The 15,594-nt window shown below is 33.0% G+C and overlaps 1 protein-coding gene and 1 long non-coding RNA gene across 2 annotated transcripts; one reads left to right on the top strand and one right to left on the bottom strand.

Annotated features, from left to right (window-relative positions):
* The first annotated feature begins 6,080 nt into the window (after positions 1-6,080).
* LOC132171654 (rho GDP-dissociation inhibitor 1-like) lies at positions 6,081-9,351 on the top strand. Its single transcript, XM_059583028.1, has 4 exons — positions 6,081-6,504; positions 7,401-7,464; positions 7,556-7,777; positions 8,736-9,351. Exons 1-4 carry the CDS (start codon positions 6,367-6,369, stop codon positions 8,777-8,779), a joined length of 468 nt encoding a protein of 155 aa, XP_059439011.1. The 5' UTR covers positions 6,081-6,366; the 3' UTR covers positions 8,780-9,351.
* Positions 9,352-12,887: 3,536 nt separating this feature from the next.
* Positions 12,888-15,218, bottom strand: LOC132171480 (uncharacterized). The gene is made up of 2 exons (XR_009439036.1): positions 14,959-15,218; positions 12,888-14,156 (listed from the first exon to the last, which is right to left on the bottom strand). It is a non-coding gene; the product is annotated as an uncharacterized LOC132171480 (long non-coding RNA).
* Positions 15,219-15,594: the final 376 nt, after the last annotated feature.

Here is a 15,594-nt window from a genome sequence, read left to right on the forward strand (position 1 = left end):
TAGCTCTTTTAAAGAAAGGTACTTTGAGAAACCTACGTAGATAGCACCAACATATGATTTTTCATTTTCATCTACATCCACAAAAATTCTACCAACTATTTCTTCTTGTATGTCATCTTCAACTTCATCGTTTTCTTCAAATGAATCATCATTGTTCTTTATTTATGTCGTGATCATGAGTGGTGAAGAAGGTGGTGGTTGTTCTTCCACTCGTGTAGTCATTGGAACCAATGATTATGGCTGCACATATTTTTTTTCTAAAGGCAACTCCACTTTTTTAAACAAATTAATAGGTTCCACATCCCTTTCACCATAATTAATATTCTCTTCATAGGCGGAGTGCCTATTTGCAGATTTATGAATATGGTTACAGATAGGTTGAATGTGACTTACGACATCGTCAAAGAACCTGTCAACATATGGAAACTGAACGGGTTTCACTCGGATCCCATAGTCATCTTGGGCATCATTGTTCCTGTGATTGCAAAGGAAACCCATCTGCATGCATTTAAACTTCTCCTACAACTAGCACATCTCTAGTTGCACCGTCTGCTGGAGCTTTTGGAATTTGACTCTCCAATGAGCCTCTAATTGCTTGATGTATCGTTGGTAGTCGGATTTCGAAACATCTCTCTCACGAATAACATTATTATAGAAGTCGTTGCCATAGTACAAGTTGGCCATTGAATTCGAATAATGCCGACTCGGATACCCTATGAATTTGGCTCTCGAAAGAACCCCTCCACTACAAGTAGTGTTGTTGGAGAAGTTCATCACCGTTGCGCTGATTGGCCATGATCAAGATAAAGTCTTCTCTGATATCAACTAACGTAGCAGAAGACTAAGTAACCACAATCAGAAGCGTTTTTGTCTTCTGATCAAAAGATAAAACAAGCATGTACTCTTAAGAAAGATAAAACTGCATAAAGTATTTGAGAGAAAATTTTCTGATTTGATAATAATTCAATCAATGAGTCTGCTTTTACCTTGCAAAATAGCCTATTTATAGAAGAAAAATAGTTTTAGATAAAGTAAACATAATCGTAGTAGCAGTAGCAAACCTAATCCTAATAAATAAATGAAATAATTAAAGTAAATCTAATCCTATTAAGGAAAGTAAATAAAGTCTTAATAAAATAAAATATTGTACAAATAAAATCATAATATAAAGTTGACAATCAGTGAAAATTGTGAAAATCTTTTCTTTTGTACTTCCATTGTTTGAGAACGAGTAAATTTCTGGTCAAACAGCACTGCTCTAATATTATTCTTGATATTTTTCTTATCGCCCTGCATCAGTATTTCACTATTTTGGTGTGAAAAATACAAAAGTGCCTACACATAAATAAAAATGTAGTGATAATTCCGAGGGTTAAAGTATATTTTCCCTAAATAAACTAATGTCATTTGGTTAGTAGACTTCTAATTTTCTTTCCTGGAAGTTATAATTCACTTTTTGTTATCATGAGCCATGTAGTTAAATTGGTAGGATAGAAATAGTAAGACTAGGAGCCACTTGTATGGACATGTGCTCCAACGATAAACATGTTTATCCAAAATGGCTTGCCAACACAAAATTGTAGTTGTTGATACCAAAGAGCATACAAATTAAAGAAAACATAAATTATAGTAAAATCATAAGCTTATGCTGAGAGGATGTAAAGGCTGGGTTTTGCGAGCTTGGTGAGTTGTTGGTCGTACTAGTCGACCGGCAAGGAAATGCAATAAAGCCAGCACGTTGCTAGGAGACAAGCTAATTAAAGCGTGGCCATTGGTAGTGCTGGAGGAATTTGGATCCTTTCCAGTTCAAATGAACGAGACAATATCCAGTTAGTTGTAGTAGATGATTATTTTTGTCCTCACAAAAAGTGAAAAGACAAAAATATCCATCCACTATAACTAACTGAAGAGAATCTTGTTCCGTGCTGGAGATCGAGAAGAGGCCTGTCATTAAAGGTACGAGACAATGTTTATAGGTAACTATAGGATCATGTGCATAAAAATATTGCACAGCAAAAATATCCCATTATCTTACACTTCAAGAGAACTAAGCTGGAAGATGTATAAAAGAAATTATAACGACACAAGATTAGTGCACCTACATAGAAATTCAGCCACTTCTTGGCTTGTTGGGCATGCAATTTGAATTTTCTTTTCATTCCATGATGATGAATAACATGACTGGAGCAAGGATGAAAAATCTTCAAGTCTTCTCATTGATGATTAAAGATGACCAAGACAGTGACCTTTCAAACAATTTCTCAATTTTTTGAGAAAATAAAAGCTTAAGCTATGAGGAAAATGTTGTTCTCTAGAATCAAGAAGTGAAAGAATTCACCTTACTAGGATCCCCTTGGAACCACTCGGCCATGGGGAAAATATCCTCCCCTTGAAACTCCAGATAGACTTCAATAATGATTGTCATTGAAAAAATTTGCTCATAGTTGATCAATTTCTTAGGGACACGATTCACTCTTTCAGTCCGCGCACCTTTGTAACCTTTACTTAAAATACGAATCTTAGCTTCTACTATGTAGGGTATGCTAGAACTAAATATTCGGGACTAATATTAAATACATAGTGCATCTCATACAACTATATTTGCTTCCACACAATTTTGGAAACACCAATTTTTCATATCTGACAATTCCTATTTAGAATTCTTCTATTGATCTATGCTAGGATTTATTCTCATAGTTTCTCTTAGGAGTCGGTGTTTGTTTCAACACTACAAGAAATTTACTCATTAGGGGCGACAATAAAGTCGCCCCTAATACTCAATTATTAGGGATGACTTTTGAAAGTCGCCCCTAATAGTTAAGTATTAGCGTCCACATCAAAGTGGACGCTAATAGTCGACCGAAAAGATGAATATTAGCGTCCACTTTACAGTGGACGCTAATAACTCGACCCTAATATGCATGCGGGAATTATTCAAGAGGCGGAAAAAATATAAGCGGCCAAAAAAAAACTTTTAGCGTCGACAATTGGACCAATAAGTGGACGCTAAAAGTTGGCAAAAAATAAAAAAAATAAAAAAATAAAAAATAAAAAATCAAATAAAAGATCAATAGCGTCCACTATGAGGGTGGACGCTAATAATTAAGTATTAGCGTCCACTTTAGTGGATGCTAAAGATTAGGTAGAAAAATAAAAATAAAATAAAAAAATAAAATTGATGCCCAATAGCGTCCACTTTGAAGACGCATTATTAGCGTCTACTGCGTCTTCAGCATCCACTTTTAGTGGACGCTAATACTTAAATATTAAGGTCTAATTTAGTGGATGCTAAAGATTAGGTAGAAAAATTAAAAAAATAAATAAAAAAATAAAATTGATGCCCAATAGTGTCCACTAAAAGTGGACGTTGAAGACCCATTATTAGCGTTCACTTTGAAAGTGGACGCTAATACTTAAGTATTAGGGTCCACTTTAGTGGACGGTAAAGATTAGGTAGAAAAATTAAAAAATAAATAAATAAATAAAATTGATGCACAATAGCATCCACTAAAAGTGGACGCTGAAGACCCATTATTAGCATCCACTTTGAAAGTGGACGCTAAAGATTAGGTAGAAAAATAAAAAAATAAAATTGATGCCCAAGTGGACGCTGAAGACCCATTACTAGCGTCCACTTTCAAAGTGGACGCTAAAGATTAAGTAGAAAAATAATAATAATAATAATAATAATAAAATTGGTGCTCAATAGCGTCACTGAGTGGACGCTAAAGAGCTTGTAAAAAAATAAAAAAATAAAAAAAAAAGCTGAGTGGACGCTGAAAGTGTATTATTAGCGTCCACTTTGAAAGTGAACACTGAAAAGTGAGTATTAGCGTCTACTAGAGTGGATGCTAAAGAACTTGTAAAAAAATAAAAAAAATAAAAGTTCAATAGCGTCCACTCAAAGTGGACGCTGAAAGTGTATTATTAGCATCCACTTTGAAAGTGGACGCTAAAAAGTGAGTATTAGCGTCCACTAGAGTGGACACTAAAGAGCTTGTAAAAAATTAAAAAAATAAAAATAAAAACTCAATAGCGTCCACTCAAAGTGGACGCTGAAAGTGTATTATTAGCGTCCACTTTCAAAGTGGACACTGAAAAGTGAGTATTAGCGTCCACTAGAGTGGACGCTAATGAACTTGTAAAAAAATAAAATAAAAGCTCAATAGCGTCCACTCAAAGTTGACGCTGAAAGTGTATTATTAGTGTCCACTTTGAAAGTGGATGCTGAAAAGTAAGTATTACAAGAGCTTGTAAAAAATTAAAATAAAAGCTCAATAGCGTCCACCCAAAGTGGATGCTGAACGTATATTATTAGCGTCCACTCTGAAAGCGGACGCTGAAAATTGAGTCTTAAAATCCACTGTAGTGGACGCTAAAGAGCTTGTACAAAAATAAAAAAATAAAAAACAAATAAAACTAGAAGATTATAGGTTCAATTGAACATCTAAAAATGATAAAATGTCCTTTATATCCTCAAAACTTTTATAAAATTATAAATTTTCTCTTAATTTGAAATTAAAACTTTTATAAAATTAAAATTAATTTCTCATTTTAGAAAATGAAAAATTAGACTCTAATCATTCAATTCAAGTCTAATAAAAAATGAAAAATTAATTCGATCTAACATTCAATTCAACTCTAAGCATTTTATATTATATTAGTGTATTAGTTATATTAATCGTTATACAATTAATAGAATTTGACATGATTGAAAGTTCAATCGAACATCTAATAAGATCAATTCTGATCGATACTAATACATTAGTCCGATCGATCGTAATGTGATCAAATGATCTATTAAACTCTTTGGATTTTGTATTATCTTTATATATTAGTTAGATCAATAGTGACAAGTTCAAGAAAATTTCACCCTTCGAACATCGAATTTGATGCAATATCCCCTTCCATTCGGGTTTGGCGTTAAAATGTTAAATTACTATATATCTTAAAAATTTAAGCTAATAATTAATTATAAGATAAATATCACATTAATGATCTTTTATACTAAAAATTTATTAACTTTAAATTTGTAGCTAATATTTTAATAATAAAAACATATTTAATATTTGACTCATCGAACATATAATTTGATGCAATATCTCATTCCATTAGGATTTGGCATTAAAATGTTATTTCCCAAAAATTTACCTCCGATAATATATCATTATTTATTTTATATAAATTATGAGATATTCAATTGATCATGATAGGATCAAATGATCGATTAAACATCCGATCGATCCTACTAAATTAATTTGATTGATCGTGATAGGATCAAATGATCAAACAAATATTTGATCAATCCTAATGAATTAGTTCGATTGATCGTGATAGAATCAAATGATCGATCAAACATCCGATCGATCCTAATGAATTAATTCGATTGATCGTGATAGGATTAAATGTTTGATCGAACATCCGATCGATTATAGTGAATTAGTTCGATTTATTGTGATAGGATCAAATGATCGATCAAATATCTAATCGATCATAGTGAATTAGTTCGATTGATCGTGATAGGATCAAACATCCGATCAAAAATCCGATCGATCCTAGTGAGTTAGTTCGATTGATCATGATAGGATCAAATGATCAATCAAATGTTCGATCGAAAATCCGATCGATCAAACATCCAATCGATCTTAGTGAATTAGTTCGATTGCTTGTAATAGAATCAATTGATCGATCATGATAAGATCAATTGATCGAACAAACTAGATAAAATTGAAGGTTCACTCGAACATTCAATTGAACTATAAGCTTTTTATATTATCTTAGTGCATTAGTTATATGGATCTTATATTATCTTTGGATTTTGTATAGATCTTATAATTAATTATAAGATAAATATCAACTTAATGATCTTTATCAAGTTCGATTTATTAAACGGAAATTATTAGTTAATATTATAACAATAAAAACATATTACAAGAGAAAATAAAGAAAAACAAAAATAAATAAAATAAATAAAAATTAAAAAAGTATAATTTTTTTTTTTGAAAAAAAAAAAAAAATTACCCGCCGCTATTTAAGGCGCATTAGCGGCGACTAAGATCACCGCTATTGAGCGTGAAAAATGAAGCGCCATCCATTGGCGGGGTTTATGAAAATTTCGGACCAAAAATTTCATAAACCCCGTCTTTTTTTCCCCAAGCCTTCAAAACACCAAAATCCCTAACACCCCTCTCACTCACCTCTCTCATCACTCTCACTCTCGATCACTCTACCGCTGCTCTCCCAAACTTTGACCGACGAAAGCTTTCATACAAGGCTTTGTTGAAGAGAGGGGAGGAAGCAGGACCATCGTCAAGAGGGTCTTCATCAGCTTGTGTTGGTGATCAAAGACAAGAGAAGCAAAAGGAAATGGGCGAGAAGCCAAGGGAAGTTCGTGGGGTTGTAGAAGAAGAAGAAGAGGAAGAAGATCATGATGATGATGGTGTTGTTGGTGGTTATGTTCCAGGGCCTTTGGTTTTACTCAAGGAGCAGATTGAGAAAGACAAGGTTTTGTTCTGTTTTCCCTTCTTTTTCTGCTCTACATTTTGGAAAAAAAAAATAAAAAAGAAAGGAATGTAGTTTTATTTTCCTTCACAGATAAATACTATGAATTGCTTAATGGGGTTTTCGTTTTTAGGGTTTTAAACCCATTTATGCTCTGTTTGGTTGCTTAAAAAATGTGGGGAAGGGGACTGAACTTTGAAGCTTGGGTTCTTGAATAGCTGAGACCGAGATAACTCAATCGTCCGTTCAACTATGCATTAACGTGACTATTTGGCACACTTGAGCTAGGTTGTTTCTTTATTTTTGGAATGTAAAAGACATATAGCATAATATTTTATTGCGCTTTTTGATATATACAACATTACTTATAAAAAAAATCCCAATTTATATTCTACTAAGTGTAAGGTCAAGTAGACATATGAAAAATTGTTGTTAATGATTTTAATGGAGGGGATAGAAGTACTTTGATGAGAACAATTGGATACCCTAGCGGGTGTGAAAAATTGCAAACCTAGGGGTGTCAATAGAACTGACCCTAAAATTGCTGAAGTTAGTGTGTTATGGAATTGAAATGATTAAAAAACATGTGAAGTTTTACTTCCGGTGGATTTTCTTTGATTTATAGCACTCTTAGTTGTCTAATCATTTTCACTATTTCTTGAACAATTCCATACAAGTTTTTAATCCCTTTTATTTGTAGTGATGAGTTTAGTCTTTGTAATTGCTCATTTTTTAAGATGTTTTGTGTATTCAGATGCTAGAGAATATAATGAAATCATTTTGTTTTGCTGTTTGGCATCCAGATGCAATCCTGTAGATCAATTAATTCATTTAGCTTTAGTTAATCAATGTATTTGGAGCCTCCCAGTTTTCATTTAAATGCCAATTTTGCTTTGCAGGATGATGACAGCTTAAGAAGGTGGAAAGAGAAGCTGCTTGGTTGCTTGGAAAGTGATTTAAATGGTTTGTTGTTGGCATTTTCTTATGCTCCTGACACATCTGTATTCCATATTATAGGTGGTTCTTTTCTTGACTTTGTGTCGGCTATTGTTAGGCCAAATGGAGCCTGAAGTCAAATTCCACTCCATTGGGATCATCTCCGATGACTTTGAGGAGATTACTACTCCCTTGCCAATTGATGACAATCGAAGTGGTCATGACCTGTTCACTCTCAGGGAGGGATCGCACTATCGGCTTAAGTTGACATTCAGTGTTCTGCACAACATAGTTTCGGGCCTGACCTACACCAACACAGTGTGGAAAGGGGGACGTCAAGGTGCATCACTTTTTAAACTGCAGTCCATTTCATTTGAAATTTTATTGTAAAAATTTGTTAAACTTTAAAAAAGAAAGAAAAGAAAAGACCTGCATAAATCTTCCATTGGAATCTGAATTTTTGAGTTATGAATTCAAATTTTGCTTTAGTGGCGGCTGGTAGAAGATCTAATGTTTATTTAAGTCCTACAATTTGATCTTGGCCTTCATACTGAATCTGTATCATGCTTTCCTTTTCCCTGCGACTGGTTTGCAAATTGCGACTTTGATGGGTATGACACGCATTTTAGAGAGAATCATGAATTTGAGTCTAAACCAATAACAACCCTGGAAATCACAGATTTTGTAGTGAATGTCAAAAATCAAGGTTCCTGTTTTAGTTTGACACCCTTTATCTTGTCTCACCTCCGGATATGCATGGAGTGAAAAGTACACTTTTGGTCATCCGTGTGAATTTTCTTTCTCATCACGGGCATGAAAGCACTAGGAAGGCAGGTTACCTTGCAATAGCAAATGCTGCCCGTCCGTAAATGATCCAACTTATAGTGATTTCTTGGATGTTGCTTCACTTTTCAACCCTCAAAACCTGGCACTCAAACAACTACTGCTTGATTATTATTTACCCGATATAAAAACTTGTATCTTGAAGAAATCATTTGAGCTGAAATACCAGTGGTTTGAAAATAATTATTCAAAATCTAGGAAGGATAGATATATAAATTGCAAAGTTACATTGACAGGAGGTACTAACAAGTCTACTGTATCTTGTTTTATTGCCATTAACTGCAATATTTTCTTTTTCTCTGTCATTCTGATGCATACATTTTGCGTTCTCTTCAACATGATATATCAAATAATTTGTGCATTATGACCAATTTCTCTTAGTGCATATTTTGTAACTTAATTCTTATCCTTAGTTACTTTGGTTTTCCTTTTTGTCTTTGCTATTTGGGCGTCAGTTGATCAAAGCAAAGGAATGTTGGGCACCTTCGCTCCTCAATAGGAACCATATGTGGACGCCCTAGAGGAGAAGACGATTCCATCTGGTGTGCTTGCAAGGGGGACCTACTCGGCAAAGCTTAAGGTGTGTGCATGTGATGAGATAGCCATGCTTTTGAGGGAAAATACTCAGGATCTCTTTAACTCATAAGTTTCTGATAGGCTGTAAATTGCATGGCAGAATCTGTGGTAATTACTTGGCATTCACAAGATTTGCCAACAAATTTGTTTCTTTTTACGGGCATGGGAGGAGTAATTTTGAATATTTTGCATAATTTGTTAACTCATGTCTCATGGTGTTCATTTCAAGGACACTTCTAATTACAAATCCAAATTATGGGGCACTTAGGACAAACCACCATTATATGCAAACCACCATATATGCAAGCTTACATTTTTGCAGATTATATGTGATCAGGACCTTTTTGTGGAAATGCCTGGGAGAGACCCTTCAGATAGGTGGTTTATGTAACTTGTTTTGGTATTTAATCACTTTTATTTAGATTACTGTGGACCTTAGAATGCATTTAGTGTCTCTAAGTAGCACAAATTTCTATATGTGAACTTGTTTATTTGATATAATTTTATTTGGTATACTGTTTTCTGTTCCAGTTGATCTAATTTCTGTATTATAATGTTGAACAAAAATGTGATATTGCAATTGCTGATATTCCTCATGGTAGTTGATCTGTGAAAATTTACTTGCTGCTATCCTTCGAAGTCTCTAAAGCATATCATGCGACTATTTATTGGAGCTTTTCGATGCTATCAGACTAGAGGACAGAAACTTTAGGAAATAACATTTATATGCATATTTCTAACAATAATAAGCTCCAATATTTAACAAACTTGATATTTTAGTATTGCAACAGGGACATTGCTGTATTGAGTTCAGTTTATGGTTTTCTCTATTTTTTCATTTCGTTAATCAAATTATCAGCATGGGAATATATCTCTATGTTGTTCAAGTGTGTTCTGTTTTTTGGTAAGCCAAATGCAAAAACTCATGTAGTCACAAGTTGGGATTATTTATGTGCTTACTGTCATACTTGTATAGAAGAGGACAAGCCATTGGATTCTTACACATGCAAGACAAAGTTAATTACTACTTTACCAAATTACTATTTTCTTTATTCATTTCCATATGGACGATTTGTATTGATTTAAAAAAATAACGGTAATAGGGGAAATCTATAGAATGGTGCATACTATTTTTAGTTTCAGTCAAAACAAAGTACAATATTTTTACTCTTGTCATGATTAATAGATAAATAACAGGACACGTTCAATAAATAACAGGATCCAGTTATAGGAGGTACCCTGTTACTGATGTATGTTAGAAATATTGTGGTTATCTCCTGTTAGCCGATATCATGCTCAGTGTTCTCTGGTTCTGCGATCGAGCGCAAGTCGAGTGCGATCGATTGCACATGATGTGCAATCAAGCGCAGATAATTTTATTTTTTATTTTTTTAGGACCATTAGCGTCCAGCGTCCACTCCAGTTTGGACACTGATAATTAATTAATTTATTTATTTTTAGGACCATTAGCGTTCACTTTGTGGAATCTAATGGTCATCTATCAGCGTCCACTCCACTTTGGACGCTGATAGTTTTTTTTTTTTTTTTTTTAATTTTTTAGGACCATTAGCGTTCATAAAGTGGACGCTAATGGTTAACTATCAGCGTCCACTTTCGTTTGGACGCTGATAGTTAATTTTTTTTTAAAATTTTTTTAGGAGTATTAGGGTTCACTTTGTGGACGCTAATGGTTAACTATCAGAGTGGACGTTAATGGTTGACTATCAGCGTCCACTTTGACTGGACGTTAATGGTTGATTATCAGCGTCAACTATGCCTTCCGTTTATATTAGCTTTAGGGTCAAAACATTGCGACTTTTAGCGTCGACAAAGTGGACGCTAAAAGTGATCATTATGGTCGATTTTAAGTGGACGCTGATAATCACACATTTGATCATTAAGGTCGGACGATTAGCGTCCACACCTTTAAGGTCCAAAAGTCGACGCTGTTGTCAACAGTGTCCACTTTAGGACTTTTAACGTCCACTCGAAGTCGCCCCTAAAGACCTAAATTCTTGTAGTGCAAAACGTCTTCTTACTTAAGATTATAGACTATTCTAATCCTAATTTCTTTTAGATATCCAACAACCTTAATCACACTATTGCAAGGTGTTTGTTGTTTCTAAGATATTTCCTTTAGAAGAAATATATATGGTGCATACAATTGTTTTCTTGTAAAAGGTCTATAATTATAGATTTTTTGGTCCAAAATAATTTGGACTTTAAGTTCAATCGCTTAAGATTTGCAAGTTTAAAGGCTTTGATACAGAATCTGAATCTCAATCGCCTCAAGCCAACTTTTCTATATATGCTTATTGTAATTAAACTCACATTTATACTATATCAAGTTAAAAGTCATTTAATGTGGACAAACAATACCTGCACGCAAACTTTAGGGAAGGAATAAAGAGAAGAGTTCTCAAGCACATCATGGTTCATCTATGTGAATTTTATTCTTAGAAAAATGTTAGATCAATAACTTGTTGACATATGTAAGATGTGATTGAAAGTTGTTGAATTGTTTTTACTAGCTAGCATATTTCCAATCACATGTCTTATTAGCTAAAATGTAAAAATAAAAAATAAATAAAAAATAAATAAAAAAATGTTATAGACAATCTTTGGAAATTTTGGATCCTAATTTCTATATTTTGAAGAATCACCTATTAAAAAAAATTAAAAACAAAAAAACAAAAATTACATCCCATATTTTTTTTCCTACTTCATTCTTAAACTCCTCAAATTTATTCACGCTTAATCTCTATACAATTATAACACGTATTTTATTCACATTCAATATTATCTTATTATTTCTCAATATATTTCTACTTCTTTTCATTTTTTTTTTTTTAAAAAAAAAAACTTTTGGTTTCATGAAATATTCCCTCTTCCGATTCAAATGGACAAAAATAACATTTATAAGATAAAAAATTAAAAAAGAAAACCAAGTCCTTTTGTATCTTATTCATGATATTTTTGTCATTTTAGGTAGTGAAAATGTGACATTGCAATTTGAATGATAATTTAGGGGTGACATTGCAAAAACTTAAAAAGGTATTGTAAAAAAAAATATTAATTAGAATTGAATAAATGTGGCTAACCCAAGCTGCTACGTAGACTATGCTCAATAACCGGACTATAAGAAGAACCAATGATAAAGAAATTTTTAGCACTCTTGCAGTTTCTTAAACCGGACTATAAGAAGAACCAATGATAAAGAAATTTTTAGCACTCTTGCAGTTTCTTAAAGATGTGATAAAGATAAAATTCACATAGGTGGGCCATGTTTATTCATTCCCTTCAAATTTGGGGCATGTATCACATTTCCACATTAAATGGCTTTTAACTTAATATAGCATAATTATAAACCACTTCAATTGTAAGAAGCATATACAAAGGAGTTGGCTTGGATCACTTGAGATTCAGATTTCGTGCACTATCTCAAATCTTGTTGACTGCCTAAATACTGATGCCGAGAACTTGCTTCCCAAGAACGTAAAAAGAACTCTTTTCTTTATTCTATCCCTTTTAGTTTGGGAGCAAGCATGACGCTTTCATATAACTTTGGAAACACTTATTCTTAATATATGACAATTCCTATTTATAATTCTTCTACTCTATACTAGGAATTATGCTCACAGTCTTTCTCTTAGGATCCTGGTGCGTGTTTGAAAACAAAGCCTTCCTACTCAAGATTATAGAATATTCTAATCCTAATTTCTTTTAGATATCCAACAACCTTAATCAAAATTTTGCAAGGTGTTTGTTGTTTCTAGGATATTTCCTTTAGAAGAAACATAGATACTGCATTGTGACAACCCGCTTGATTAAAACGAGACTATTTTTTTTTTTTTTTTTTAAACATACCCACAACAACGCAGATTGTCACAGTGGCATGGCGATACCGTAGTATGCCATGAACCCGTGCATTAACCTGTTTGACAATATCATATGCCACACAGAGCTATATGCAACATCAATAATTCATCAGAGTTTGTATCATTGCAGCAAAATATAAATAACTTAAGATATAATATAACACATCAGAGCTGATTAATACATCTAAGTGATTAAAACTTACATACAAAAGAATGGCTATACAAAAGTTTCACATACGACATGAACCATATACAAAATAACAAAGTCTAAGCATATACATGTAAGCTCTACAAAAACGGGCTATTATCTAGTCCAACAAAATAACATTTGATGCAACTATGCTTCAAACGTTGTAGTAACCCAAATACATAGCTACTGGGTCATCCTCAATAATCCCTGCACCTGCATCAACATTAACCACATCGCCTGCACCACGGGAATCACCACCACCCATGATGCAGGCGGATTTATGAGCCCGCCGTCTCCATGAAATAGAGACGCTTAGTAGTATAGAAATTACTACGCTTTCCAAATAACCATCATTTGAAAATATACTTACAATTTAATTAGCTTAACAATAAAACATATTGATAGTCATCATTATCATAAAATCATATGCTATACATGCTCATGCAACATCATCTTTTCATATCATCCATACATATACATATATAACATCATCTCCTCATAACATCCGCCTTGCATATATACATAACATAACATCATCTCCTCATAACATTCGTCATGCATATATACATAATATAACATCATCTCCTCATAACATTCGCCATGTATATATACATAACATAACATCATCTCCTCAAAACATTCGCCATGCATATATACATAACATAACATCATCTCCTCATAACATTCGCCATGCATATATACATAACATAACATCATCTCCTCATAACATTCGCCATGCATATATACATAACATAACATCATCTCCTCAAAACATTCGCTATGCATATATACATAACATAACATCATCTCCTCATAACATCCACCATACATATATACATAATATAACATCATCTCTTTCATATCATCCGTCATGCATATATATATACATAATATAACATCATCTCCTTCATATCATCCGTCGTGCGTATATATACATAATATAACATTATCTCCTTTATATCATCCATGCTCATGCTATAAATGCTCATATGCTATTTTATGAATCATTTCATAGAATCATACTCATGACATAAACATCATTTTATCTCATAAGCTCATAAAAGCTCATAGAAACCTTTCATCAAATATTTCATGAAACATCATTAAATTGGCAAAGCATCACAAAACACATTTTAAACCTTAAAATATAGTATCTTTTGCCCAGTAAGTAAAATACTTATCTTGTTTAGTTGAGTACCCTCCGGTGAACTCTTGACTCAACCGCAAGACACCTAAGCATTTACAACATAAACACATAATTAAACTCTATTCTTATCTTAACAACTCATACTTTATAAAGATACTTGAGCACCACAAGTATCACGTTCTATAGGTCATCCTAAATCTATTCAACTAAAGCCCTTAAAATCCTTTACTTACATTTAATACATATATATAAGCTAATGCATTAATTATCTAATAACTTAGTTACATTGAACTATGATTCTACATCGTAATATATTAAATCACTAAATCTTGAGGCATATACATACACTCTAGGTTAAGCATTATACTTAACCCTATAATTATCAATTTCCATGGAACCCACGAAAATCTAGGATTAATTAACACTTTAAATGTAATTAACCCATTCAAACAACATTTTTAGTGTTCACATACCTAAAGCCCCAAATTAATACAATCCATATAAAATTAGGGTTTATGTCCATATTTTACCAATAAGTAAAATTAGAGTTTCAACCCATAAATTAAATAACCCACAACTTGAACAATGCATAGCAATCTACTACACATACAAGCCCCACATTAATTTTATGAATTAGGTTTTCTTATCAAATTTCTCCAATTTTCGAGCTTAATTAAAAATCCTCCAAATCATTATGATCTCAAGCTTGGAATCCAATGGGTAGGACAAAACCTTAAAGAGAAACTAAAGATTTTAACAATATAACAAAATCCCATTCAAGAACCCTAATTTTCGGTCCCAAATCAAAACCCCACAAATCCAAACCATTTCTAGCTTCTAATCTCACAAACATAACAAAAATTACAAGAAAAGACTAGAGTTTTTACCTCACAAGTACACTTGGCCGAATCCTCCTAAAATTTTCAATTTCCTCTTTTTTTTTTTTTTCTTCTTCTTCTCCTTTCTTTCTCACGGCAGCAGCTCCCTTTCTCCCACTCAAGTTCGTTCTCTCTCCCACTAGGCCATGTGTATGTGTGTGGGGGAGAAGAATGAGTGAGACAAAGGAGGAGAAATGGGGAAAAAGGGATGGGGCTGCTGTGTGCGTGAGAAAGGGGGGTGAGGGAGAAAGAAAGAAGGAAGGAAAGGAAGAAAGGATGGGGGGAAAGTGGGCTACTGCAGGGGGCCCACCAAAAGACTTGTATTATTATTATTATTATTATTTTTTTTTTTAAACTAAGGAGATAAGGTATTTCCAATGGCCAATGAAAATTTGACATGTGGCATAGGATAAGATTCTATTTCTTTTTTAATGCCCCAACTATTTAGAATTGCAAAATTTACCCCTACCATTTATTTTAACTACAGTTTATCCATACATATAATTATTTATCATACTAGGAATTATTATCTTAATACCGTTAATCCCATTTTATTATATCTATTATTCTAAATCATTCCATGTTTTATCTCATTAATTAATTTAGATTACTATGAAATTATTAATAACAAACTTAATAATTATC

The sequence above is a fragment of the Corylus avellana genome, chromosome ca2 (genome assembly GCF_901000735.1).
Source record: "Corylus avellana chromosome ca2, CavTom2PMs-1.0".
Classification (NCBI taxonomy): Eukaryota; Viridiplantae; Streptophyta; class Magnoliopsida; order Fagales; family Betulaceae; genus Corylus; species Corylus avellana.